At 43.6% G+C, this 25,693-nt stretch overlaps 1 protein-coding gene across 1 annotated transcript; it reads right to left on the reverse strand.

Annotated features, from left to right (window-relative positions):
* Positions 1-493: 493 nt before the first annotated feature.
* Positions 494-8,490, reverse strand: VRTN (vertebrae development associated). The gene is made up of 2 exons (XM_033142714.1): positions 8,263-8,490; positions 494-2,563 (listed from the first exon to the last, which is right to left on the reverse strand). Exon 2 carries the CDS (start codon positions 2,560-2,562, stop codon positions 532-534), a length of 2,031 nt encoding a protein of 676 aa, XP_032998605.1. The 5' UTR covers position 2,563; positions 8,263-8,490; the 3' UTR covers positions 494-531.
* Positions 8,491-25,693: the final 17,203 nt, after the last annotated feature.

A 25,693-nucleotide genomic window follows, 5' to 3' on the forward strand; every position in this document is an offset into this window, starting at 1 on the left:
GCATTTGGATTTTTTTTTTGCCATCTGATGCCTGTACAATATTACTATCCTTGAGCCAGTCACTGCAACCTTTTTTGAGGACTCTGGAGGGTGATGCTAGGGTTTTGTTTCCTTTATATTCCTTTCCTGAAAGAATTCACCGCCCTTAAAACTGTGGCTCACAATCACATCAAAGAAATAAGGTACATTTCACAGTCCACCTACAGCAGCATTAGAGATCCCAGAGACTCCCCTTCTCTACCACCACCAAGTTTATCTGGCCTATTTACTAAGAAGAAGAAAAGCATATATTTCATTATCGGCAACTCAGGAGCCCAAAAAACAAAAACAAAAAGCACCTCATCCCCATCATGCTCCCTGCCTTTTTCCACTCCTCCAGCGGCCGAGACTTTGCAAAGTTGGTCTCCAACTCTGGAAACCAAGAAAATAAAAAAGACAAACAATTAACTACTTAAGAAAGGTTGCATTTCCCACAGGTGAGATGACAGCAGCTTCCAATGGCAGACTGACTGGCAAGGGTCTTGACTAGCCTCAGGCATCCACCAGCGTCAGTCCATCATGCAAGGCACGTTTCCACATGTAGTAAGTGGAACGTGCCGTCAAGGGGAAATGAGCTCGGAACTCTTTGTACGTTGGGAAGGTCTTTGACTCAAAGCGCTGCTGGAGAAACAGCTTGGCCTGGGCTTTGAACTGAGCCGTGGCAATCACATCCATCACAAACATGCTGTTGTTCTCTGCCATTTGGTAGCCTGGTATCACGGCATTGTATGGCTCGGGAGCCTGCTTGTCTATAAGAACTAGAGCACTCTCCTTTTGCTGCAGTGGGCGCTGTTCAAGTTCTGCCTTCCCACTAGTCTCAGCGGTTTCGGGTCGGAAGCTTTTGGAAAGCCCGTTTGGGGTAAGGCCGCGTTTCTTGGTTGCTTGGCTGCCGCTTTTCCTCCAAAACCAATAGGCTGTGGAAGAAATGCTTGGGTAGCGCAGGCGGAACTTGCAGAAGGGCATTTTCCACTGACAGACGCGTTTCTTGGCCAAGTCGCGAAGGTGCTTTTGCCAGCTGTATAAAGATGGCTTAATGCGCATGATAATACGTGGCCCTGGATGGTGTCCATTGAGCATCTTCTCACTAGGGAGGCTCCCTGCCTTGAATGGCAGGAACGGCTTCTTGTTCATAAGGGGGTTCTGGTTGATGGAAACAGGCTGAGAAGGCATGAAGCTGGGGTTCTCATTGATGGCCTTTCTCCTCCAGTTGTAGTAGGTGGACCTGGAGATGCCAGGAAAGCAGCACTTGAAGCTCCTGTAGGGCAGAACAGTATTCATGGAAATGCACCTCTCCAGGTAAGACTTGGCTCCTTGCATGGAAGCCCCATTTTGGTTGGTATTCAAGAGCGGGCTTTTGGACCCATGGCCTCCTTCAGACTTTGTTACACCGTAATTGCCTGCAGGGAGATTCTCCAGTTTGTGCACCTGAGGATCCTTTGGCAGCACAACTTCCACAGGGGAAGAGGCCCCGCCATTTGTCACGTTTTGCATCTCGTGCTTCCAGGCATAGTAAGTGGAGCGAGAGATTTCTGGGAACATTTGTCGGAAGTGCTGAAGAGGGACCACCTTGCCCTCTCGGAAGCAGGACTGCAGGAACTGTTTGGCCGCAAATCTGGCAGCTGCCTTCTTCCTATGCTCTTGAGACTGGCGCTTCCATCGATAGAAAGTACTTTTGGTGATGCTATATCCTTCGCATAGGTTCGAATGAGTCACCTGGGGATCCCTAGGCAGCAGCTCCAAGGTATTCACCGGTTGCACGGGAGGCTCTGGAGCTGGGCTTGTGGCTTCCAGCTCCTCAAGGCCGACCACAGGCACAAAGTACTGAGCTCTGAATAGCTGGGACGAGAGCCGCTGCCCTGACCACATGATATGCAGCGTGGAAACTTGCAAGCCGCACCCCCTGGGTCGGATCAGTCGGTTGAAGTATGGCCGGATCTTTAGGTTGCTCATTGGGTATATGGAATAGATGTTGCACTGCAGCACTGACGCCAAGGCATACATGTGCCACATGTTGGCAAAAGTGCCAGGGAAGCAGGTGGCTTTGATGTCCGCATCAAAAATGGCCTCTAGGATGGCCAAGGGCAAGTTAGTCATCTCAGGGGATTCCTCCGTGCAAAGGGAGTAGCGAGCTGCCTGCAACATCACTTTGGAGTCGATCATGCCGTGCAGGTAATACTGCTTGTGCAGCAACATCTCCACTGCTGTGCGCACCTGCAGCTCCAGACTTAGGCTTGTGTTCCCCCACAGCAGCACACTGGCAGCCTCAAACAGGTGATTCCCTTCGCCTTTGCAAACCAAAGGCAGCATATTGCAAGGAGCATCTTCTGGGTAGAGGCTTTTTGCAACCCGGTCAACTTCCAGCTCTTCCTGGAACGGCCTCTCACGGTAGCCAGGTAAGGAGAACGAGGACAAAGTCCTCTCGGCTTCTAGGGTTGCGCTGGTGAGTCCCTCCAGCCCAAAGCATTCGGCCGCCTCTTGCAATTCCTGAAGCACAGACTGCACCAGCTGGTGTCGCTGGATCATCCTGAAAACCACAGAAGAGTTCAGACAATGACACTGTCGCACATTCAGCATTTCCCCATGCACTTTTTTTTTTTTGCATTTGGCCTCGGTTACCGAGACTCTTGTATTCTAGTTAAAAATAAATGGGTCAGTGAGCCTGGCTGTTAACCAGAAGGTTGGTGGTTCGAGCCCACCTAGGGATGGCTGTGGCAAGATTCCTGCATTGCAGGGGGTTGGACTAGATGACCCTGAAGGTCCCTTACAACTCCACAATTCTGTGATTCTATGCTTCTATGAAATCAGGTCTTGCAGCAGCCCCAAAATCTGGCCCGCCACTGGTCTAAAGCCAACATTTCCCTGAGAGTCCCTCCTAGTTTTGTTCCTGACCTTTAGATTTTCCTTACTGTTGGGCAATCAAGGGGAAACTTTTTAACTGGTCCAGGAATTATGGATAGTAAATGGTTTTTTAAAACTGCTTATTGGCTTGATTTTTCCTGCCTAGAAACCCTGAAAAGGCCTTTTGCTAAGCTGCACACACTGGGAAAATCATAAATTATGCCTGAGTGGCCGGCCGGCCAGCCAGCTTATTGTAGTGTGCACAGAAGTGTTTCTATTCCTCCAGGGCTGTTTTCATCCTTTATACAAATTTAATAAATCATCATCATCATCCTTTGCCACCAAGTACTCAATAAAAAGAATAAAATGTTGCTACCATGCTTGTGAGTATAATGAGTGCTTCAAAAGAGTGAAGGGTAACTCATGGGAGATTTTTTCATATCACTTTTAAGTTTTCTCTTTATTTCACCTGAACTGCATAATAAACACACTCTTAATTCATACTGCAGGAAAACAAAAAATGCCTGGCTGGGTAGAGAACACAACCGATACTGAAAAGCAGAGCAAAGAAAAATACAATGGGTGGAGTCTATAAGTAGCCCACAATTACCATATGGGCTGCTTTTTCAGTTTCACTTAAGTAGTTATAGGGCGACTGTGATCATGAAAAATCCACCCGCAGTAAAGGGAAGTCTTGAGTTAGTAGGCCATTCAGGAGCCTCCAGGTTTTTGTTGCAAACTTGCCTGCCTTATTCCCTTATTTTTTCAGAGGATCCTATTCTTTAATTGCTCCTGTGGTGGTGCATTGTGGTTACCAAGGCTTTCATCATGTGTCACATCACAAATTAAAAACAAAATTTCCCAAAAACCTCTTTTGGGGGGGGGAGGTAAGCATAGATCGGGGGCAGTGCACCCATTTGTTCCACCCTGCCTACAGGGCTGCCTTCACATCTGAGTTCGTGTTTTAGTTACTTAATTACTTATTGCACCTTTTAATTGCTAATCTGTTTAGAACATCAAGCCTTCTTTCAAGAGACAACCTCAGTGTGTACTATTATATTCCTGTTACAGGTAGGTAGCCGTGTTGGTCTGCCATAGTCAAAACAAAATAAAAAAATCCTTCCAGTAGCACCTTAGAGACCAACTAAGTTTGTTCTTGGTATGAGCTTTCGTGTGCATGTACACTTCTTCAGATACACTGAAACAGAAGTCACCAGACCCTTATATATAGTGAGAAAGAGTGAGGAGGGGTTACTCAGAAGGGTGGTGGGAATGGGTGATTGGCTGATGGGTGTGGAAAACCTGTTGAAGACTGTTAACGACTGCGATTAGTCTTAAGGGGAAAGCAAGGGGTGAGATGGCTAAAGATAGCTTTGTCATGTATAATGAGATAAGAATCCAATGTCTTTGTTCAGACCAGGTCTCTCCATTACAATATTCCTGACTTTTTACAAGGTTCAGAAGCCTATTTTCATAAGGTGCTATATTTCACACTCCCATTCTCCTCCATCTCAGATATTCTTAGGCTCTAGCACCCAGCATAGAAGATCAAAATATTTGCATAGCAGATGCTGTTTCCTTCTGCTGAAAATAATGAAGAGAAACAGGATTTAGTGCAAGGCACAAGCAACCTTTATTTATATTTACCAGGAGAAGCACTAAAATATGCATTCAGACAGCAACAGAATAGGGTCTCCAAGGTGTTCTGGAAAATATATATTCGCAGAGGTTGGTTTTGGGACAAAAGTCTTGTCATAAGCAGCAAGCTCTAGGACAGTAATGGGGAAACTGTAGCCCCCCAGATGTTCTCAGACTCCAGCTCCCATTGGCCCCAGCCAGCATGGCCAATGTTAAGTATGTTAAGTGCTTGGTGGGGGGTTGGACTGGATGGCCCTTGTGGTCTCTTCCAATTCTATGATTCTAAGTAACAGTAACCTCCAGAGGGTGACAGGTTCACCATCATAGCTCCAGGACAAAAGGCACAGGGAACCCTAGAACCTATTCACAGCTTCATGTCACAATACTGCCATGTTTTTTAGGGTCACATCAGTTCAAACTCATAGTTGCCAGTATCGCTTCCCATATTATCCAAAATCCTGGATATCTGTAAATTTTATCCAGTTCTTCCCAGTACAGAGGGGCATTACTCCATTTCCATGCAGGCCCACTCGGGGGGGGGGGGTAATTTAAAGCTTCTCTATTCTTCCTGAATCTCTTGTGGCATTAATTAAAGCAGGCTACCTCAACCTCGGCCCTCCAGGTGTTTTTGGCCTACAACTCCCATGATCCCTAGCTAGCAGGACCAGTGGTCAGGGATGATGGGAATTGCAGTCTCAAAACATCTGGAGGGCAGAGGTGGAGGAAGCCTGAATTAAAGCATAGGCACAGAAGGGTATACAAATCCTAAGGTTCTTTTAAAAGTTCATTATTACAGTAGCTTGGTAAGAGTGGCGAATGCAGCAGCCCAAGAAGCAGGATGCAACAACGCTTGGCTCCCCTGTCAATTGTGTAATATACAATCGACCCTTCAGACATTAAACAGCAGCACGATTGGCAGCACAAGGCACACACACACTTCTATAGGTAGCTGCACACACTGCAACATCCAATTCTGTTCGTGGTGGATGTCTTATTCATTTATCAGGCTCCCCTCTTCCCTAAAAGGCATTTCAAGTGCCAATAGCAGTGAACCAAACATCTCTCTCTCTCTCTCTCTCTTAGGAAAAGACGGCACTCAAATATATTGCAGTGTTTTCACCCCAGGGAACCAACCAGGGGTGCCATTTAGGACGGTTGTATATGCTTCCCTACCCTTTTGTATTTCCGACTACCCTTCGTTATTCCTCAAAAGCATGCCTATATCAGCTGACTAGTTCTTTTACGCACTGAACAATCTAACCATTTATAACAGTCTCTGCAGTAGGTGTACTTTTAAGTAGTACTGTATACTTTTCATGCTAAAAGTATAAATCCCTTTGCCTAAAAAACACCCCAAATTACCATTTCACCCATGCTGATAATATTGCTGTAGTTGTCATGAGGTAGGGCTCGCATGCCAATCAAACCGGTCAAATATTATCAGCTGAACATCATTATTTGACTGCAGCTCATGATGCCTACTTTGTCTGCCGCCTACTTTGCAAAAATAGCCTTTTAAAAACATTTGGTTTTGAGTGGTGGCTGGTAGTTGGCCTTTAAAAAATAATTTTGTAACTGAAGGCTGACACTGATGTCTAGGATTAAAGTGAAAGAGAAGAGCTGTTTTATCAATCACCGCACATGTATGAACACCATACCTAACATTAAGGCTTTCTTTCTTTCTTTCTTTCTTTAAATAACTATTTAACAGCAGTTTTCATGCTGATACTTGACCAGTGAACTAACCAGATACTTAGTTGTCAGGTGCTCAACACTTTCTTAGAAAGAGCAATGAATACATTTAAAGTGCTTTTTTGTTTAATGTTGAACATATCCAAGAATGGAACTTGAAACTATAGTATTAGTCTGATTTTACTTTCCTTCCTCCATTCTATGGAAATGGTACCATTTCCAGCCAATACAGGCGAACTAGACACCTTCCTACTTTTAGTCTACAATATTTCAGGCCTTTATAATAATTTATATTGTCTGGGCCCTTTAATTTTTAAATGTATGGGGTTTGGGGGGGGGGTACAGTGATTTTGAGATTCCTGGTTTTGGTTTTATGCTTTATCTTATGCTCATTATTATTATTTTTGCTTTTTTATTGTAAGCTGCCAAGAAAACTCCATGTTATGGGGTAGCAAATAAGTACATTTCAGAATACTTGAGCACTATTGCTGACATTACTTTTTGACCTGGTCATAGTATTGCAGAATAGCCATGCTAAATCTTTCACAGCAAAAAGGCAATGCCTGCGGCATCTTTAAGGACTATGTTTTATTCATTAGAAGTGTGAACTGAGAAAGTTGATTTAGTTTACCCCTTACTTTTTCTAAGTGACATAAATGATAAAACAGAATCGTGCCAATGGAACCTAATGCCACAACCCCTCTTTATATTCTCCCCAAGATTACTTTTATCACATACAGAGCCACATCAAGATGTGCTTGCTCAGGAGTATCATCCAATTCTGTGGGACTAAGACAGCAATCCTTACCCCATTTACATGGGAGTAAGCCCTATTGAAGTCAATAGGACTAAGTTTTGAGTAGACATGGTTAGGCTTGCAGCATTAAAAAAAAATGGGGGGGAATGGTATGGCAGCTAATCCCCCCACCCCAAAGCCGCCCAGAGTGGCTGGGGGAACTCAGCCAGATGGGCGGGGTACAAATAATAAATTATTATTATCATATAAACAACTACCCTGGAAATGCTGCAGATTTGGCATGGGAGGTGGAGACACACTACAAAACAGTATAATTAATTAAATTAAGTGAGAGAGAACATCTCGAGTCCCAAAGTTTCTCCGAGTCCACGCAAGCATTCTAAGTTGGAACCCAAAAAACTATAGCGCAGGTGTTAAGAGTTATTCTTGCTGGATCCCGCCAGATTTTAATCAACAGCACAGAAATCAGATCGCAGCCAGCCAGGGCCTTGGAAAACTCCATGTTTCCTTCCAGTCCAAGGACAATCTTAAATGAGGTCATGAGTGCAGCCCAGCCAAAGAACTAGCGCTGTGCCCCCTCTGCCGGCCAGTCTCGCTCGTCCTAAAGTGCCGCGGAGAAGCCATCTTTCCAAAGATGGTGGACGCACAGGAATAAACTTGGGAATGAGCTTGATGCGCGGTTGTTACCCAGTTCAAGATACATAAGGGCATCAATAAAAAGGGGGTGGGGGGGAGGAAAGGAAAAACATGATCTTTCAAACAAGAACAGGGTTTTCTAAAAACAAAACAAAAATAGCGACCTAAAGGAAATTGCCCAGGGGTTAACCCCAAAACGGATTCCCTGCTCTGCTCAAGAGATAATGGGAGGTTTGTGGGGCGGGACCTAGCAGAGGGCAGCCAAAAGTTCCTTCAGGAGATCCTCTGTTAACAAAAGACTATCCTTGGAGAGAGAAGCTGAAAGAGGGAGTGCGGGGGGGGGGCGGATATTTGGATCAGCAAACCAAAGACGTGGAGCAAATGGAGGCGACTCCGAATTAAGCAGCTGCATATAGAAAGGGGAGGTAATAACTCTGCATGTTTACTCAGCCTTGCCGAGTTCATAGGACCTGCTTCCTAAGGTTGCAGGATATTTCCCTAGGTTTGCAGCCCTCATTATATAACCTGGCTGGTGCTCAAGCCTTCCTTGGGTTTGAGTTTGCACTGGCCTACTTTTCTGGAATTCAGCTGAGTCTTTTGGAGGGGTTTAGCGTTCTCTCCATAAACCGGTTTACAGACTTCGGAAGTTTCCTCCAACTCACCTTCGCTTGTTGGGCAAAGCCCTGGTGTTGACCCCAACCCGTCCTAAGCAGCTCCTGCTCCTTCCTCCTGTCTCTGCAAATCTGTTTCCTGGACATTTAAATCCTGGAGCAAGAAGCGTAGCGAGCTCCCCTTTTTCTCAGCTGTGAGCCTGTGTCCCACATTCAGACTAGAACCGGTTTCAAATCTGGAGTGAACCAATTGGAGTGATTGACTTGTGTGAAAGGATCTCGGCTCCACCCCTCCCCCTCCCCACCAGGAAATAGTCCATCCCCAAGTGTTCTTGTCTATAAGATGAAAGGAGTGCAGATGCAAGGGGTCACTTCCAAAGTTAAAGTGATCCTTGCGATTATCGAAGACACTTAAAGAGACAAGCACTTCCACAAATATCACAATTGTTTTCAGAACCTGAGCAAAAAACAAACAAACAAACAGTGGTGCCAGGGAAGGAAGCCAAAATGCAAAGGCAGAAGAGGGATTTTGGTAGGGAGAAATTATGCTCATAGGTAGAAACCATGTAAAGGGAAATTGGTTTGGACACAATATTGGTACTTGCTCAGACTGCATTGTTTCTGCAAATATATAGGAAAGGGAGAAGCAAAGAATCATAACTTTATTGTGTACCTGACTCAAAACACACATGCACAGGATAACAAAACTGATTGCATTCTGATTGAAGAAGTGAAAACAAATTGGCAACAGCCTTGCATTTCCAGGAAATGCACAAGGAGTCCACCTAAATTGTATTTTTGCCCTGATTTATCATTTTTCTTTATAAAATGCAAACCTGAATCATTTCAAAATAGCTGTAGTTGCTCTAGCTTCAATTAAAGTGGTAATTCAGCAATGCAACAGAACCAATATAGCCAGTGTCTATTCTAACCCCAACTCTGGATTTTTCTTTTTCTTTTTGCAAGGTCTGTTTTGAAAAGGTCTGACCCAGTTTAAGACTTCCCTGAACCATCCTATCAAATAGCTGAAGTCCATCCAGAGTTTTCACAACTATGGAGGGATTTGAAGTTAGGCCTTCTGGTTCTAGCTATGAACATAATAATATTTGCACCCTTACTGGGCTCCTGGCCCTGAACCCTTATACTGCAGCTAGTTCCTTAACTTTTCTTGGGAATAACTAGAGATTTGGTTGCTGAGACATAAGAATCTGCCTGTCACAGAGCTGCCTGTAAGCATTTTGAGGCATAGAACAAATGCTAAAATTGGACTACTTGGGAGGGGTTGTCGTTTCAATCATAGCATATAATCATCATTCTGAAAATGTTATTGGTATATAAAGGCTTAAGAGTGTTGGAAGAAATTGTGAGGGAGAACATCACTTGGTTATCACATAACAGATTGGATGATGAGGATCTTACCTAAATTATTACTGAGATCCCATGTAGTATAGAAAACAAAATATAGTATTGGCTTGTTTTCAGATACTTGCACAGCCTTGGTCTTACAAGGTCACTTTGAACAAATCTGTATAAGATCTAGGAATGTAAAATATTAATGCCCAACTCTGCTGTGCAGGTGGACAAAATAAGGATTGTAAAGCACTTTGAAATGGAAAATAAAGCAAATCCATTTGAAATCAGAAGTGCAGTGCTTTCAAATCAGTAGAGACAGAACCTTGTAGGATTTGAACAGTTTGGTCAGTGAAACATTATTGATAGAGAACACGCTTCACTATAATTATTAATAATAAAAATGTTTATTGCAGCAGTGCCTACACAAGGACTCAATGTGGTATGCAGCTCACACACAGAGACGACTAAGTGTTCAGAGGCGAGGCTAGCACTGAGTCAGCTAGGTTGGTAATTAACATAGGAGCTGGAAAAGACACAAAAGAGACACTCTGAGTCATTCTGTTATGCGGATTACTAGATACATGTGGAACTCAATGAATAAACAAGTAGTTAGCATTTTTTTGTCACTGTCTTTCATTCATTAGATTTGAGATAAGCATATTCTGTCTCTTGATTTTGAGGTTTGGGGGTTGCATGGTGAAGAAATATAGTCTGCTTATCAACCAATTTGATGTTTTGTATGCATTTCTGATATGCAGGGGTGGCCAACTCCCAAGAGACTGCGATCTTCTCACATAATTAAAAGCTGGCAGTGATCTACCCCCTTTTGGGGGGGTTCAGGTCAAAGTTTTTGAGCTTTTTTTAGGAAGGGAAGAAGCCCCCTTTTTAGAGGTGCAGGCAAAAGTTGTTGAGCTTTCTTTTTTGAGAGTTCAAGGGAGAAAGGGGGACAGCCACTCAGCAACAGGTCGCTGGGGAAAGAAACAGCCTCTCGGAGTAAACTCCATATTTCGTTCTGCAACAATGGAGGGTAGGCCATGCAGCCGGGGCCGGATTATATTTTACCAACGCTGTGGAAAGGGACCCAGCGATCAACCGTGATCTACCAAAACCTCCCAGTAGATCACGATCGACCTGTTAGACATCTCTGTGGTGCAGTATGTGTTTCTTGATGGGACGCGGGTGGCGCTGTGGGTTAAACCACAGAGCCTAGGGCTTGCTGCTCAGAAGGTCGGTGGTTCGAAACGGTGAGCTCCCGTTGCTCGGTCCCTGCTCCTGCCAACCTAGCAATTCGAAAGCACGATGTGCAAGTAGATAAATAGGTACTTCTCCGGCGGGAAGGTAAACGGCGTTTCCGTGCGCTGCTCTGGTTCGCCAGATGCAGCTTTGTCATGCTGGCCACATGACCCGGAAGCTGTACGCCGGCTCCCTCAGCCAGTAAAGCAAGATGAGCACCGCAACCCCAGAGTCGTCCACAACTGGACCTAATGGTCAGGAGTCCCTTTTCCTTTACCTATGTTTTTCTTGAAAAAGCACATCACTCTTCAACGAATTTTGGTGCACAATCCCCCAGCTTGAGTTGATTTCCTGTTCTGGATCTAGCTCAAACCTTCTCTTAAGGACAGAATATTGCTTTCTACAACATAAACACATACTTACCAATTCCTTACATGTCACAAACACATACTACAAAATATGTAGTTACACATATTGACTAATTTGTTCTGCTTTGGTAGTAGCAAGGAGCTTAGCAGGGCACTGGAGCCTCAACACTCTGTACAGGAAGTTCCTCTGACATCAAAGATTTTGCCGAGTGCCTCCAAATCTCCAAGTTTATCTTTACCATTTTAAGGGCTTAGAACCTTGCTTTAAAAGGGATAAGAGAGTTTTTAAGAAATTCTACTGCAATAATAACTTGTCTGCTTTCTCTGCACATGTGCAGAATCCAACTGGGAGTTACACACAACAGATAACAAAAACGAGGACAGAGCCGACCAATACAGGGCATCAACAGTTAGGCTTCAATGTTGACACTGGAAACTGCTTTGACCTCCGGTAGAGCAGGAAATGGGTGGTTTCAAGTCACTCCCACCCCCCACCCCAGCTACTTTTCTATAACTAGTAAGAGGTGGATGGATGAGTTGGGAAGGAATCAGGACGATGAAAAAAGTTTTCCCTTCATCTTGTTTCTATCCTTCCTTCCTCCTGTTTTTCTCTCCCTCCCCTCCCTACTGTAGAAGATTAGGGTTGGTGAAATATACGAGATATTGAAATTGAAATCAGTGGACATTATAGGCGAAAGTATTAAAATGTTAGTTTAAAATAGAATATAAGAAGATAGAATTGTGATTTTTTCATTTTTTGTATTTCTGTTAAGAATAAGGTGATAGATATAAGATGATAGATAAGGATTAAGATTAGTTGTAAAAAAAAAAAGTTAAAGTAGTTACAAAGTTACCGTACTACAGTATATTTGAAATGAACGCAGAAGAGAGGATGTGAGGAAGTCCCCCAAGTAAGATTTTAAATAAGATTAAAATAGTTAAATAGGTGTTTTGTTGTTTTAGGTGTGTTTTATGTATTGTATAAGTCTTTTTGTTTTGTATTTTGTAGTCTGTATTGTGTATGTATTTTTCCTTTTTTCTGTATTTTGTTTAAATACCAATAAATTCCTTTAAAAAAAAAAAGAAATATACGAGATATGAGTTCAAGTTTCACTTCCTCCATGGACTCATTGTGTGGCATTCACCAAGTCACTACAGCACAGCCTTTGTTCTCCATCTGTGAATAGTGTCCTGCTCACCGGTAGAGGAAGAACTCTATGGCACCTTGAAACTAATGGCAGCTATTATTATGCAAGACTGGAAATCAATTTACAAACTAGAAATGCTATATATATATATATATATAAACAATTATATAAATATGTAGCTAGGTATCTGCCAGAAGCAACCTGGAGAAAACTAGACTAGAGCAAGCTCAATGTTGATGTCAGTCGTTCCTGCTCCTGGTTGTTTGTTTGACAGAATAGAATAAATATACCAATTAATCAGCCCTGGTTTAAATAATTCAAAATTTGAACATGCCAAGGATAGTGCAGGAAATTCTGGGAAATAATTTAGGGAACTGGGTGGCCAGAGGAATAAACTCTCCATTGCAAACATTACATTATATACAAATACTGCAGCAAATCCATCAGTGGGACACGATATCTGAGGAGGTCAAAAGGGACTTATTTGGTCCAGTGGGCACGGGGACGCCAGGCAGTGTTGTTGTTTTTTATTATTATTTCCCGTGGGTTTTGGCGCTCTGCAGAAATGCAGGAACCGTTAAAGGGCTGGGGCTCTGCCAAGTAGTCTAGGCGAGACAGGGACAGGAGCCCTGAGAGAACAAAACGTTGGCAATGCAAGTAGACAGAAGGGAGTCAGCCCATATTCAACTTCTGCATATCCAGCTGGCCCTGCCTGCCTACTCCAACTTCCCCTGAACCTTCTACTGGGGTTTCTCCCTTCTTCCAACCACCTCCCACTAGTAACTGCCTTTTCCCCCTCAGCCACCGTCCATTTGTGACATCACAGGAAGTTTGTACCCAGCAGCAACTGCTGGGGATGCATCTGCCCAGCCTCCCATCCTGGTACTGGAAAGTGGAATGTCATCAACGTTACTTAGATTTATTTAGAAATGCGTTGATTTAGAAGTAGAAGATGGCTTGCTTAAGCTCTGCTGTCCCCTTCATTGCTGCTTTCGGGGAAAGCCTCATCAGCTTCTGACATCCATGGAAGGCAAACACAGATACGGTGAGGGGAATGGTCCTCATTCAACAGTATCATCCAGCCACCTCCACTGGCCAGCCTGCCAACCTCCGCTGGCTTCCACCCATGAATATCCAGTGGTTCATTCACCCAGAGCCTAGAGGGCAGCCTAAACAGCTATCTGAACATGCAATTCCCAGGCATACCGTGTCTGGTGGGTGACCTATGTCCACTCTTAATTCATACTTACCCCAGCATCAATCCACATATATCCACACAGCTTTTGTCAACAGCCTTCTGAAGGTGAATTTCAATTAGCTTACATACACAAACTTCAGCCTCCTTCAGCCCTGCGGCATCCACATGCTAATCACAGCTTCCGCCCACCAACACTTGCCAGCTTCTGCCAGGTCCATCATCAGCTTCCAACCATGGATATCTGCCGCTTTCAAGCCGTGGTCCTGCTCAGCGGGTACACTTGCCTTCTCGTTGCTCCACAGCATCTCATTGATGGATGATGGCCTCCTTCCATTTGCCACTTCGCCTCCATGTGGAAGGAGACCACCAAGTACTGAATAACACAGCTGTTGTCCACTTTGTCCTCTTCGAGCTTCTGCCTTGGCTTTCCCCTTGGACCGCTTTTGTATATCCACTGAGCTGCCATGTGCTTATGTGACATCACAGGGCATCCACAGCCAATAACAGCAGCTGGAGAGGCATCATCATCATCACCTTGTCAGGCCTCACTATGGTGGGTGCAGCTCAGCAGCCATTTTCCCTTTGCTTGTTTACTATGTACAGCTCACTCCTTAACTGTAATGACACAAGAGAAAGGCATGCCATAAATCATGGGGGTGGGGACATTTTTCATCCTGATGGCTGCATTTCCTTGAGTCAGATTTTCCATGTATGGGAGCCAACTCTTAAGGGCCGAGGTCCCTTCACCTCCCCCAAAAAAATATTGATTAGTTGCATCAGGTGTGCTTGAGACAACACCTGTTTTTGTGCTGTTGTGAGGGATTCTATTCAGGGGGTTGAATAATAGACTGGAGACAGGGGCGTACGAAGGGGGGGCAGAGGGGGCAGGTCACCCCAGGTACCATTCTGGGGAGGTTGACAAGATGGCCCGCTGCCCCCCCCCCAGCTGTAGAGCAGCCACAGTCAGTATGGGCGCCACTCGCACACGCCATCCATACAGGCTGCCGCGCATGTGCAGTCTGTACAGACGTCGCACGTGCGCCGCCGGGCGGTTCGCCCCACCCCTCGGCATCCCGCCTCAGGTGCCGGAGAGGGTTCCTCCACCACTGCCTGGAGAAGCCAGTATAAGTTGCAATTTCAGCTGAATTTGGGGGAACCACTTGAAGCACCTGCTGTGTTGAGCTATTTAATAAAATAAAAAAGGGACTTACAGTCGTACGACTGGTTACGATTGCTTCAGGTTGCGTTCGTCACGGGATACGAACGCGCCAAACCCAGAAGTACCGGAACGGGTTACTTCCGGGTTTGGCAATTTGCGCATGCGCACAAAATGCCGCCACGCGCATGCGCAGAAGTGCCGAATCACACTGCACACATGCGCAGACGCAGTGCTCCAGGTTGTGAACAGGGCTCTGGAACGGATCCCGTTCGCATCCAGAGGTACCACTGTATTTTAAAATAACAATTACCAGTATTTCTTCCCATTGGAGGGTATCCTGAGTATTAAAGAAGTATATATAAGCCCAATGACTCTCCAAAACCAATGACATTGATTGCACCTGCATTATGTAAAAACAGGTTTTTTTAACATGGACACAGCTTATTATAATATAAACTTCAGATAAAGATTTGGTAGTGGTAACAGAAACTTAAGTTATAACCCAATAAAGTTTAACACTGTTATTAAAAAGGTAAAGACCCCTGACAGTTAAGTCCAGTCGCGAACGACTCTGGGGCTACGGCAATCATCTCACTTTACTGGCCAAGGGAGCTGGCATTTGTCCGCAGACAGTTTTTCCGGGTCATGTGGCCAGCATGACTAAGCTGCTTCTGGCGAAACCAGAGCAGCGCTCAGAAATGCCATTTACTTTCCCGCCGGAACGGTACCTATTTATCTATTTGCACTTTGACGTGCTTTTGAACTGCTAGGTTGGCAGGAGCTGGGACTGAGCAACGGGAGCGTACCCCATTGCGGGGATTCGAACCGCCGACCTTCCGATCGGCAAGCCCTAGGCTCAGTGGTTTAGACCACAGCTTGCCTCAGCTTATTATGGGCAGCTGTAAACATCTCCACTGTTGTGGATTTGGCATTGATAACTCAGAAGCAAATCCTACTGAATTCAATGGGGCTTACTCCTCAGTAATTGGGCAACAGCACTGCAGCATAAGGTTGCAATCTATACATGTTTATATGTGGATAAACCTGCAATTCTAAATACAGTTCTTGGGGAGAGTAAGCTCCTTTGAGTGAAATGGGACTTCTGTCTGTTAGGGTTGCAGTGTGGAAGGGACTTATTTCTCAAACAGCCTGAGGCTGTAGATCAAATTAATGCTTTCAGTTTAATCAGCATACCTTTCCCCTGAATAGATAATTGAATCAGTCATTTATTTACTTCAGCATGATTGTTCAGCGCAGCACAGACATCAAAAACCTGTTTGGAAAGGAAACACATCGATTGTGTGCTGAAAAATTGCCCTGTCTTCCTAGTAAAGGCGGAAGGTTGCAGCTAGATAAAGTACCGGCCGCTTCTCATTACAAAGTTTCAGGCACATCCATGTAAGAAATGACATTCAACCTACAGGTATGTATAGATTGTCGTGCGTGGCAATTCCCGCAACTCTGCATGCATGGAGAGAAGGGTGTGAAAATGATTTCACAAGGCTTTGGTTTAATCTCTCTCTGCTTCTCCCTGCTTCTTGGAAGAACTATACGCAGGGAGTTTGATATTGTGAAGCCATATTTCTCAAACTATTTAAACCTATTCTGCCTTCTCCCCACCTCCTGCCCATTCAGCATCAACTATTTAGTCCACAACAGAGCAGACAGAAATTATTGTATACAGTCATGTGTATGTAAATTGCTGTATTAGTGTGAATTGGGGCACTAACTCAACGGAGGCATTAAAGACCTACCGGTAGTAGATTCAGTGTGATACAGTATTTTAGAGTGTATGACTAAGATCAGTGAGGCCTGAATTCAAATCCCTACTCAGCTGTGAAACTCACTTGGGCTGGCCACTGTTTTTCACCTTAAATTTGTTGTGAAAAGGAGCACCACACAGGCATGTCCAAAGTCCGTTTCAAGGGCCTAATCTGGCCCGTCGGTCGATTTAATCCAGCCCCCATGGCAGTATATGTCCTGGGGTAAAATCCTAAAAAAAAAAAGCTCAACAACTTCGGTCGGCCCCCACGCATGATCACTTCATCAAATGTTGCCCTCTTTGAAAAAAAGTTTGGGCACCCTGATTGTATTTAGCATTGAGCCATCTTGAGGAAAGGCAGGATTTAAAAAATACCTGACCTATTTAAACCACACTCTAGAAAGCATTACTAGAACACAGCAGTACGGATGGGATGATAAGATAAACTGTACATATTCAGTGCTAAAGGACATTCAACCCATTTCTGTCTTGGCCGGTAAAGATTTTTCTAATGTGGGAAGTGACACAATACACTACGGAGTGAAAATTAAGTGTTCACAGAATGAGTTATCTGGCATGAAATAGTAAACTACATCTGATGTGAGGCAGATTATTTTCCTGTCAGTCCCATAAAGATCCAACCCCCCCCCCCCACACACACACAGCCTGCAGTGTGGGGCTCATTTATGCTGCAGAGAGCTGTTTGCAAAGCAAATATCCTCGAGATGACTCAAGAGAACATGGCTTAGCAATTTTCTGCAGTTAGACCAACACACTCACCCTTCCCTCAAAGTCACTTGTCATAAAATTGTAGAGTTGGAAGGGACCCCGAGGGTCATCTAATCCAACCCCTTGCAATGCAGGAATCTCATCTAGGCTGTATTCATGCCATATCTTGAAGGCACATTTGAATCCCATGCTTTCCCTCAAATGATTCTGGGAACTGTAGTTTGTTAAGGTTTGCTTGGAATTTTAACTATGTAAGAGATAAACTAGAGTGCCCAGAATTCATTGAGGGAATTCCTTCATTTGATGAGTCAGCCCCTGAGCATGAACAAAGTCCCTCCAGTAGGTCTTCTTGGGTGGATTTTTTTCATATTCTATCTTTTGCAGTCCATGAAATTGTAACGGTGTGTTCTCCTTTGCCACCTTGCAGATGTGTGGTCAGTATGTTTTCATTGTTGTTTATGTGTTAAAATGTATCCCAATAAACATTTTGCCATTGCAAATTCAAAATGAGAAAGCAACGTATGTTCTTCAAAATTTCCCAATAATATTTTGATTAGAGGGGCAATAGTAGATCTGATCTACGGAGCAATCATTTAAGACAACACCATTAACAAAGGCGTTGCCTATGTAGGGCTACTATCCCCCACCCCGCATTTTCTTTCTCTCTCCTCTCTCCCCCCACTTCTCTCTCCCCCCAACCTCACCACCGTGCACATGGCAGCAATGTCTCACATCAAATGTTACTGACGCATAGAAAGGACTCTATGAACTGAAAACAGAGACGTTATATGCACCTTTGTTATCCATGAAAATATTTTAATAAGAACACTTTTTTAAAAAGTGTTGTCCATGTGATTTGATGTTTTTATGCCATCACATTATGAGCTGGTAATGCTCATGTAATAATGTGCAGAACTCTGGAACCAATGAGGCACTAGATTATTACATTAAAAGCAACAACAACAACAACAACAACAACAACAACAACAACAACCTAACTGTGATTATAGGACAAAAATAATGTATGTTTCGTAAGGAGTCATATAAGCTTTTATATTCAACTCGATCTAGGCTAAGTACACACCATACATTTAAAGTGCATTTTCCCTCCCAAAGAATCATGGGAAGTGTAGTTTAAGAGTGCTGGGAATTGTAGCTCTTTGAGGGGTAAACAACAGTTCCCAGGATTCCCAGGAGGCAAATCCTGCATGCTTTAATGTGCTTTAAATGTCCCCCCCCCCCAATCCTGTAAGAGGTGGGCATCCTCAGCATCTTGCAGAATTGAGCATTTAAGTGAAATAAAAAGAATAGTTCACGTCCACAACATACATTTAAAGGACTTTTAAAGGTCATGACTTCCCCCCAATAATCCTGGGAATGGCAGTTACCGGTAGTTAAAGTCGCTTGGAACCGTAGCTCGGTGAGGGGTAAACAACAGTTCCCAATATTCTTTTGGGGAACCAATGTGCTTTAATTGTATGGTGTGGGTGTTTGAGAGGCAGGGGAGGGGAGGAATTGATTGAATAGTGACTTTTGCAGCATACTAATTTGCACAACGCCATGACACAAAACTATAATGTGTCTTTATGACACCAGATTCAAGAAAGGCGAAGGAGCCTCTCTGAACAGCTATTGTGTTTCGTTCCAGCCCTTTGTTACCTGAGGAGATATTGACAAATCAGAGGGCTCAAAGTCTGGACAAAGCTGCTGAAATGCTGATGTGAGTGATTTATAGCGAAAGATTGAATTAGTTTGTTCAGCCTATCTGTGTCTAAATGATGACTGAAAGGGAAGGGAAAGAGAATTTCTGGAAGGTGTAAATCTTTAAAGCAGCTAGGAGAATTTATTACGAGTGAGCAACATATACCGGTAGTTCATGGAGTGTAACAAAGAAACAAAAAACAACAACCACCAGTGACTGAATTTCAGAATAAAGACAGCGTGAGTTGGGAAATCAGATATCCCAAGGAAAACAGCAAGGCGGAACAAAGGAGCAAAAACTAATTTTTACAGTAAAAAAGGGATTGATTTTGCAGCCTTCAAAGCACTTTTTAAGGACCCAATTGCTTATTTTTTTTAAGTGGGGGTAAATTACTAGTCCTCACATTGCAGAGAACTGTTTGAAAGTGATATGCTGATTTTCACTAATATTTTATTCTATGAAAGCCTCTAGTATATTTACATTTGCATCTGATAACATCTTACGTGATATTAGCTCTACTTCCCAGGTTTTGTTCCCCACAGCACAGGTACCAAACACTAGTAAACATTTCACAAGTCCTCCTCTCCCCACCCCCACCCCCACCACTTCCTCCTGCTCCACTTTAAGAATGGGTTCTTATATTTTCTGAGATTGTGTTTTTTTTTAGTCTGATTGTGCGCACACCAACATAAACATCAAACAGATTCTAGACCCTATTCTTTGTTCAATTTGTGCATCACTTTGACAGTATTAAACAAAGTCACCTTTTAAAACATTTTTCCTTCCTCCCTTCAGATTTTGTACACTCTTGCACAATTAACAATGTAAAAATAATAAAAAGCACATATTTAGCATTATTTATGTTTTTTAAAATAATAATAATAATAAGGTGCTCTTCCCATGGGGAAAGCAATTTCTTATTGGGAGTGTAACTGCCTTGCCTGGTTTCAGGGTGTGAAAGTTCTGAACATCAGTTTTTTCTACTGTGAAATAGGTATCTTGTAGTGCCCATAACAACTTTCCAAATGTGCTCCTGGGCTCAAAAAGGTTGGACAGAGAGGAAGGGTGCTTCCAGACAACCTGTTTATTGAGCATTCATCCTGATTTGTTTGCAGGGAGATAAGATGACATTAGCTACCGGTATTTACTGAGCATTCATTTTTCGCAATACGTCTAATCTTTTGGGGAAGCAGGTTTGTTGCACAAGAGCTGCCAATCAGCTATAATTGTGCCCCCTGAAATTGTTGGTACGTGATTGAATCCCACCCCAAAATAGCTATAGTCTGGACACACTGCAGTCAGAGAATGAGAAAGCTAGTCAAAGAAAGAAACTTTTCCCCTTTCCTTTGATGAGATTCTTACCTCATTTTTTAAGTGGTAACAGTTCATCACAAGATTGTATAATTGATCAACACAGCTGCCTGCAGTTTTGGACTGTCATGGTGACTGTCATGATCATAGAATTGTAGAGTTGGATGGGGCTCCAAGGGTCATCTAGTCCAACCCCCTGCAGTGCAGGAACAATGAGCTCCTGCACTTCAAATTTCACCACTGCACCACTAATGCCAATGCAGGAATAATGTACATTACCGGAACTCTTGCATTAAATTGTTTGGGGTTCCTGTTGTGGAAGAAAAGTGGAATATTTAAATTTAAAAGTAAATAAAATCTTCATTTGCTTTATTTAAAATACGTTAACCTGCCCTACCATGCAAGGCAAAATAAAAACTAACAGAACGCAAACAGAAAGCATAAATGAGAGCAGATGGAATGACGCGGAATCAGTAACAAAACAAGATGGTAACAGCAAGAATGGCGAAGCAGTGAGAGCGGTTCCTTGCTCAAGTGGAATCTTACCCTCTCCTTTCTCTTTGACTCTAAGCATTAGCAAAATCCTTGCAGCATGTGAGAGGCAAGAATTATTGCTGGGAATTGTCAGAGGTTCAAAGTCAAGATCAAAGTGCTTCCCCTCTGAATTGCTCCAGCTGTTTTGCCCTCCTACTTGCCCATAAAAGCTGAGAGTGCTCAGCAAGATCACAACTCTGCATGGGGCTGGGCGCTTCTTCCCCCCCCCCCCCTTTGCCTTTCCTGTGCTATCAGCAGCTCCATCCAAAAAAACGCTGTGGAAACCTGGGAACACACTCCTTTCACATCTCCCACTGTTCAAAGGGCAGGGCACAAATTTATCAGATGGGTTCCAAAATGATAACAGATTGTTCTGTTTGCTGGACCAACAGCAGATTTTACTGCACCAAGCCGATGAAATTCACTTCCCTAGAAAAACCTATGCTGTAGGGATAGCTTAGGTGGTAGAGCATGAGACTCTTATTAATCTCATGGCCGTGGGTTCAAGCCCCACATCAAGCCCTTTACTGCATTACAGGAAGTTGGACCCTTCCAACTCTGCAAGTCTGTGATTCTGTAAAGCAGTTGTGTATATCACTGCATACAAAATAATCTACTCAGAAGACAGAGAAATCTTGAGAAGCAGGCCCACTCATTAAAAGACACTGATACTTTTGTGTTTTCTAGGGGCAAAAGAACCAAAGCATAACGCATCTGCCCTACCCCACTCCTGAAATCTCTTCATAGAATCATAGAACTGTAGAATTCAAGGGACTGTGAGGAGGATCTTGTCCAACTCCCTGCAATGCAGGAACCCACCAATCTTCTGGTTAACAGCCAGACACACAGACCCATTGCTCAACAAGACATGCAGCTCTAGCTGGAGATCCAGAGTGGTATATTGCGATGGCAATGCTTGATGAGGACTGGGAAGACTTAAGTTGAAATCACCACTCAGCCATTAAGCTTGTTGGTGGTTGACTTTGCGCTTGACACTCTCTCAACCTAACCTACTTCCCAGGTTGCTGTGATGATAAAATGAGCATATACTTTGCTTTGAACTCCTTTGAGGAAAAGGTGGGATATAAATGAGCAGGGACACTGAATAGGTGAAGAAGAATAAATGCATTTAGTTCTAGACAATTCGTTTCAGTGCAATAAACACACAGTTCTTGTCCATTTAACTTGCAAGCAATTAAAACGCCTTCTGAAATGTGCTTCTTCTGCAGCAATATTGCATTATTTAAGTACTCAAGCTAGTGTTTTGTAGGTGGAAAAAAAGGTTTTTCTCCACAGGTAGTGTATCCATTGCTGCCGCAATTTCTCTGTACAGCGTGACTGCTAGTTTTGTTAGCTATTGTCTAAGAGGCATCCTTTGTGTTATTGTCTACATATAGACAGCCACATAACTCCTACCCACCGTACTCCTACACACATCCATTCTATTTGTCACTCAATTTGAAAATATATATATTTTCAGCAATTTTAGTGCTTGTGTTTCCTCAGAGTGCTATAATGTACTTTTCTGCACGGTGGCAGCGCAACATAGAGAAGAAAAATAGCAACTATGCTGTGTGAAAGAGACATACGATACCATATCATCCAAACCATGAGCTTATGCGGCCATGTTCTGGTACAGTGAAGTTATGAAAATGTTCCTTTTGTCATATATATATATATTTGCATATTGAGCTAGTCTTCTGAATACTCCATTACGTTATACAAGATTGCCTCTCGACAAAATTACCAACTTTTGGCAGATGGAGGCAAATCAGAATCTAGCATTCACAAGGCTAATTCAACATGACAAAACCCAACAAGAAATCCAACTCATATCAACTTCCTGCGCAGAAAACAGTTGTCCTGTCTGTTAACTACATAGGGAGCACTCTTGGAATGGAGTCAACTGCCTCAGACTTGGTTACGTACTGTCCCTCTGACACTGTGGGAAGGTAACAGCCCTGCAAACACAACGCAAGCCGTTGTGATGTAGCAGACTCTTCCTCAAACTGACACCCTCCATCATCCCTGACCACTGGACATGCTGGCTGGAGCTGATGGGCATTGATGTCCAACAACATATGAAGAACAACCAGGGTGATGAGTCCCAGACTGGGGAGAATTGGGTTTCCCAAATGCCACCTTCATTGAGCTTTTTGGGATAAAATTCAGGGATTGGCAAGATCTACTTTAGGGTTTCATTCCCCCTGAAACCCTGATACTCGCCCTGCAACCCAGGTGCAGAAGACATGTATTCAAAAGTAAAGAATTCTGAGCTCAGAATTTTGTTTTGAGTACAAGAACTGAACTGTCATTCCAGATGTATATCCGCTCTTGCCTCCCCACTCGTGCAAGGGAGGGGGAGTCATTTTGTTGTTGCCGTTGTTTCAGCAATTAGGACTTAGAAATCCTTGCTGATCTGTTTCAAACCGCCCAGTGGATCAAAATTATTATTCAAATTGATATGGTTAATTTGACTCAACAACCCCCTCACACACACAAACAAAGCCAATAGAATTCAACCAACCATGCTTGGGCTCCCCCAATCTCTCTCACTGCCGACGAAAACTAATAGATGAAGAACCTAGCCACGTGACGCTGACACAAAACCCCACCACATACACTATGAAAAAAGGACAGACCACTACTCCCTTCTTTCTCCTACCTCTCTTTTCCCACCTCTATCCCCCCACCCGCACCCAACCTCGTAATACCTCTGATAGCAATGTCTCACACCAAATGTACTGAACTAAAAACAGAGACGTTATATATACCTTTGTTATCCATTGAAATATTTCAATAAAAACAATTTTAAGATTTGTTGTTGCTGTTATATTACTATTATGTATTTATTCATACTTTCCCCCTGGTGAAACTCAAGGCGGCTTACAGATAAAAACGAGTATGCCCCCGTGCCCTGTTAACCCCTGCAGCCACCCCAGACAGACCCCCCCCATTATACCTACCTTATGCTCACTCATTTATTTGATAACCCCCATGCACACCACCTGTGAGCTTGTTACAGCATAAGTGGAATCAACCCAAGGAACAGTATCATAATGTCTTTATTAGGGGCAGCTCCAGATATTTTGGGGTTACAACTCCCATCATCCTACACTGCCTGGAGCTGATGGAAGCTGGAGCCCAACAACAGCTAGATGGGTCAGTGTATCTGGCTGTTAACCAGAAGGTTGGTGGTTCAACGACACCACCCAGGGATGGCTGTGGGCAGGATTCCTCCACTTAAGGGAGTTGGACAAGACAACCCTCGGGGTGCCTTCCAGCTCTACAATTCTATGGCTGCAGGTTCCTTAACCGTGCTTTAGAGTAGTATTTCCCAAATGTGGGTCTCTAGCTGTTTTTGGACTACAACTCCCATCATCCCTAGCTAGCAAGACCAGTGGTCAGGGATGATGGGAACTGTAGTCCAAAAACAGCAGGAGACCCAAGTTTGGGAAAAACTGCTTTTAGAGCTTCATGACTACTCTTCCTCAGACATGATCCTAAAACAGAAAAAGGGAGGGGTGAATGGAAAAAAGATACTGCTTTTGAATGGCCTTTTAGAGGTCCCAGCTGCAAAATGTTATGCTCCTGTTGGTGATTCAGGAAGCAGTGTAGCTTGTGCCCAGTGCAAAAAATCTCAGGTTGCACAAAAACATACTGGATCAAAAGAAGCAATGGCCACTCTCCCTTTGAATATGTAAACCCCAGCAGTTCATTTACATATACATTAGTACATATACAGTATATAGGCCACTTTTCCACCCCAAAGCTCACCAATATATTTTTTTAAAAAATATTATCCAAGTAGCTGAGTCCGCCTCTGACACTAATCAGAACTCAGGCATCCCTTGTAACATGTTTAATGTATAAAACAATAACTTTAAAAATAATTCCTATTGTTATGCTGGGGAAGCCCAGCCAGATGGGCGTGGTACAAATATATTATTATTATTATTATTATTATGACCAGTAGACAAAGCAAAAGAGATAAATGTTCCAGTGATGCTCTCATTGCGAGAAGAAGATCAGATGCTTTAGCCTTGCCTTATGGTGTGTCCTTTGGTGACGGAGATGGGCAAGCAGGGGGAAGGGTGTTGTGTTGTAAAATATGTAAAATTTTCAGTACTGTGCCCGGCTCCAAGCGTCTAGGACACCAGTTCTTGGGGGGGGAGGAGGAAGCTGAAAGAGAGGCTCAGAAAATGTGCTTGTCCTTTGTTCTTGGATTTGGATGTGTCAGGAGGGGCCATGGAAATTTTTGGAACTTAGACACTAAATGGAGCTCACAGCAGGTGCTTCATCTGGCATGAAGAGGACAAAAGGACTGGTGGGGAAGTGTTTGGAGTGGACAATTGCAGCTCAGCATGTCCTGAGTGTGTCAAATCCCTCAGCTTCCATGGAGCTGGTGCCTCATCCATAGTGGTCCAGTTTTTTCACAACCAGGCTGTGCATATCAAAGGGGCCTGATCTCCTGAAGGGATGAGGGAGGGAGTACAAAAGAGTTGGGTCAGAATGCCAGCTCAGATGGGAGGTGCTACATTTGCAGGAGGTAATAAGGACAAGGCAGGCCTCAACTCAAAATATGCTTTCAAATGGTCACAGAAAATCACGCACTGAGTTATCCCAGAGCCGTTATTGTACAATATGCATTTAGTAATACAAGGTAGAGACATGCGTGAAGACTTTAGCTGGGTTCATAGCTGTCAACTTTTCCCTTTTCTTGCGAGGAATCCTATTCGGAATAAGGGAATTTCCCTTAAAAAAAGAGAAAAGTTGACAGCTATGGCTGGGTTGTCTGTGCATGTGAGAAATTCCTCCCAATTTATGCAGACCAGTTAACTCCACCTACTGATTGCCACTTTAACACAGTTGTTTTGTGGTCATTGAATCCTCACCGAACCCTGTTGGTTCCTGAAGTGGACCCATATTGGGTTGGTGGTTGAAGACCAATTATATTTTTGTCAGTCTCCCCAGCATTTTGCTTA

This window comes from Lacerta agilis, chromosome 1 (genome assembly GCF_009819535.1).
Source record: "Lacerta agilis isolate rLacAgi1 chromosome 1, rLacAgi1.pri, whole genome shotgun sequence".
Taxonomy (NCBI): Eukaryota; Metazoa; Chordata; class Lepidosauria; order Squamata; family Lacertidae; genus Lacerta; species Lacerta agilis.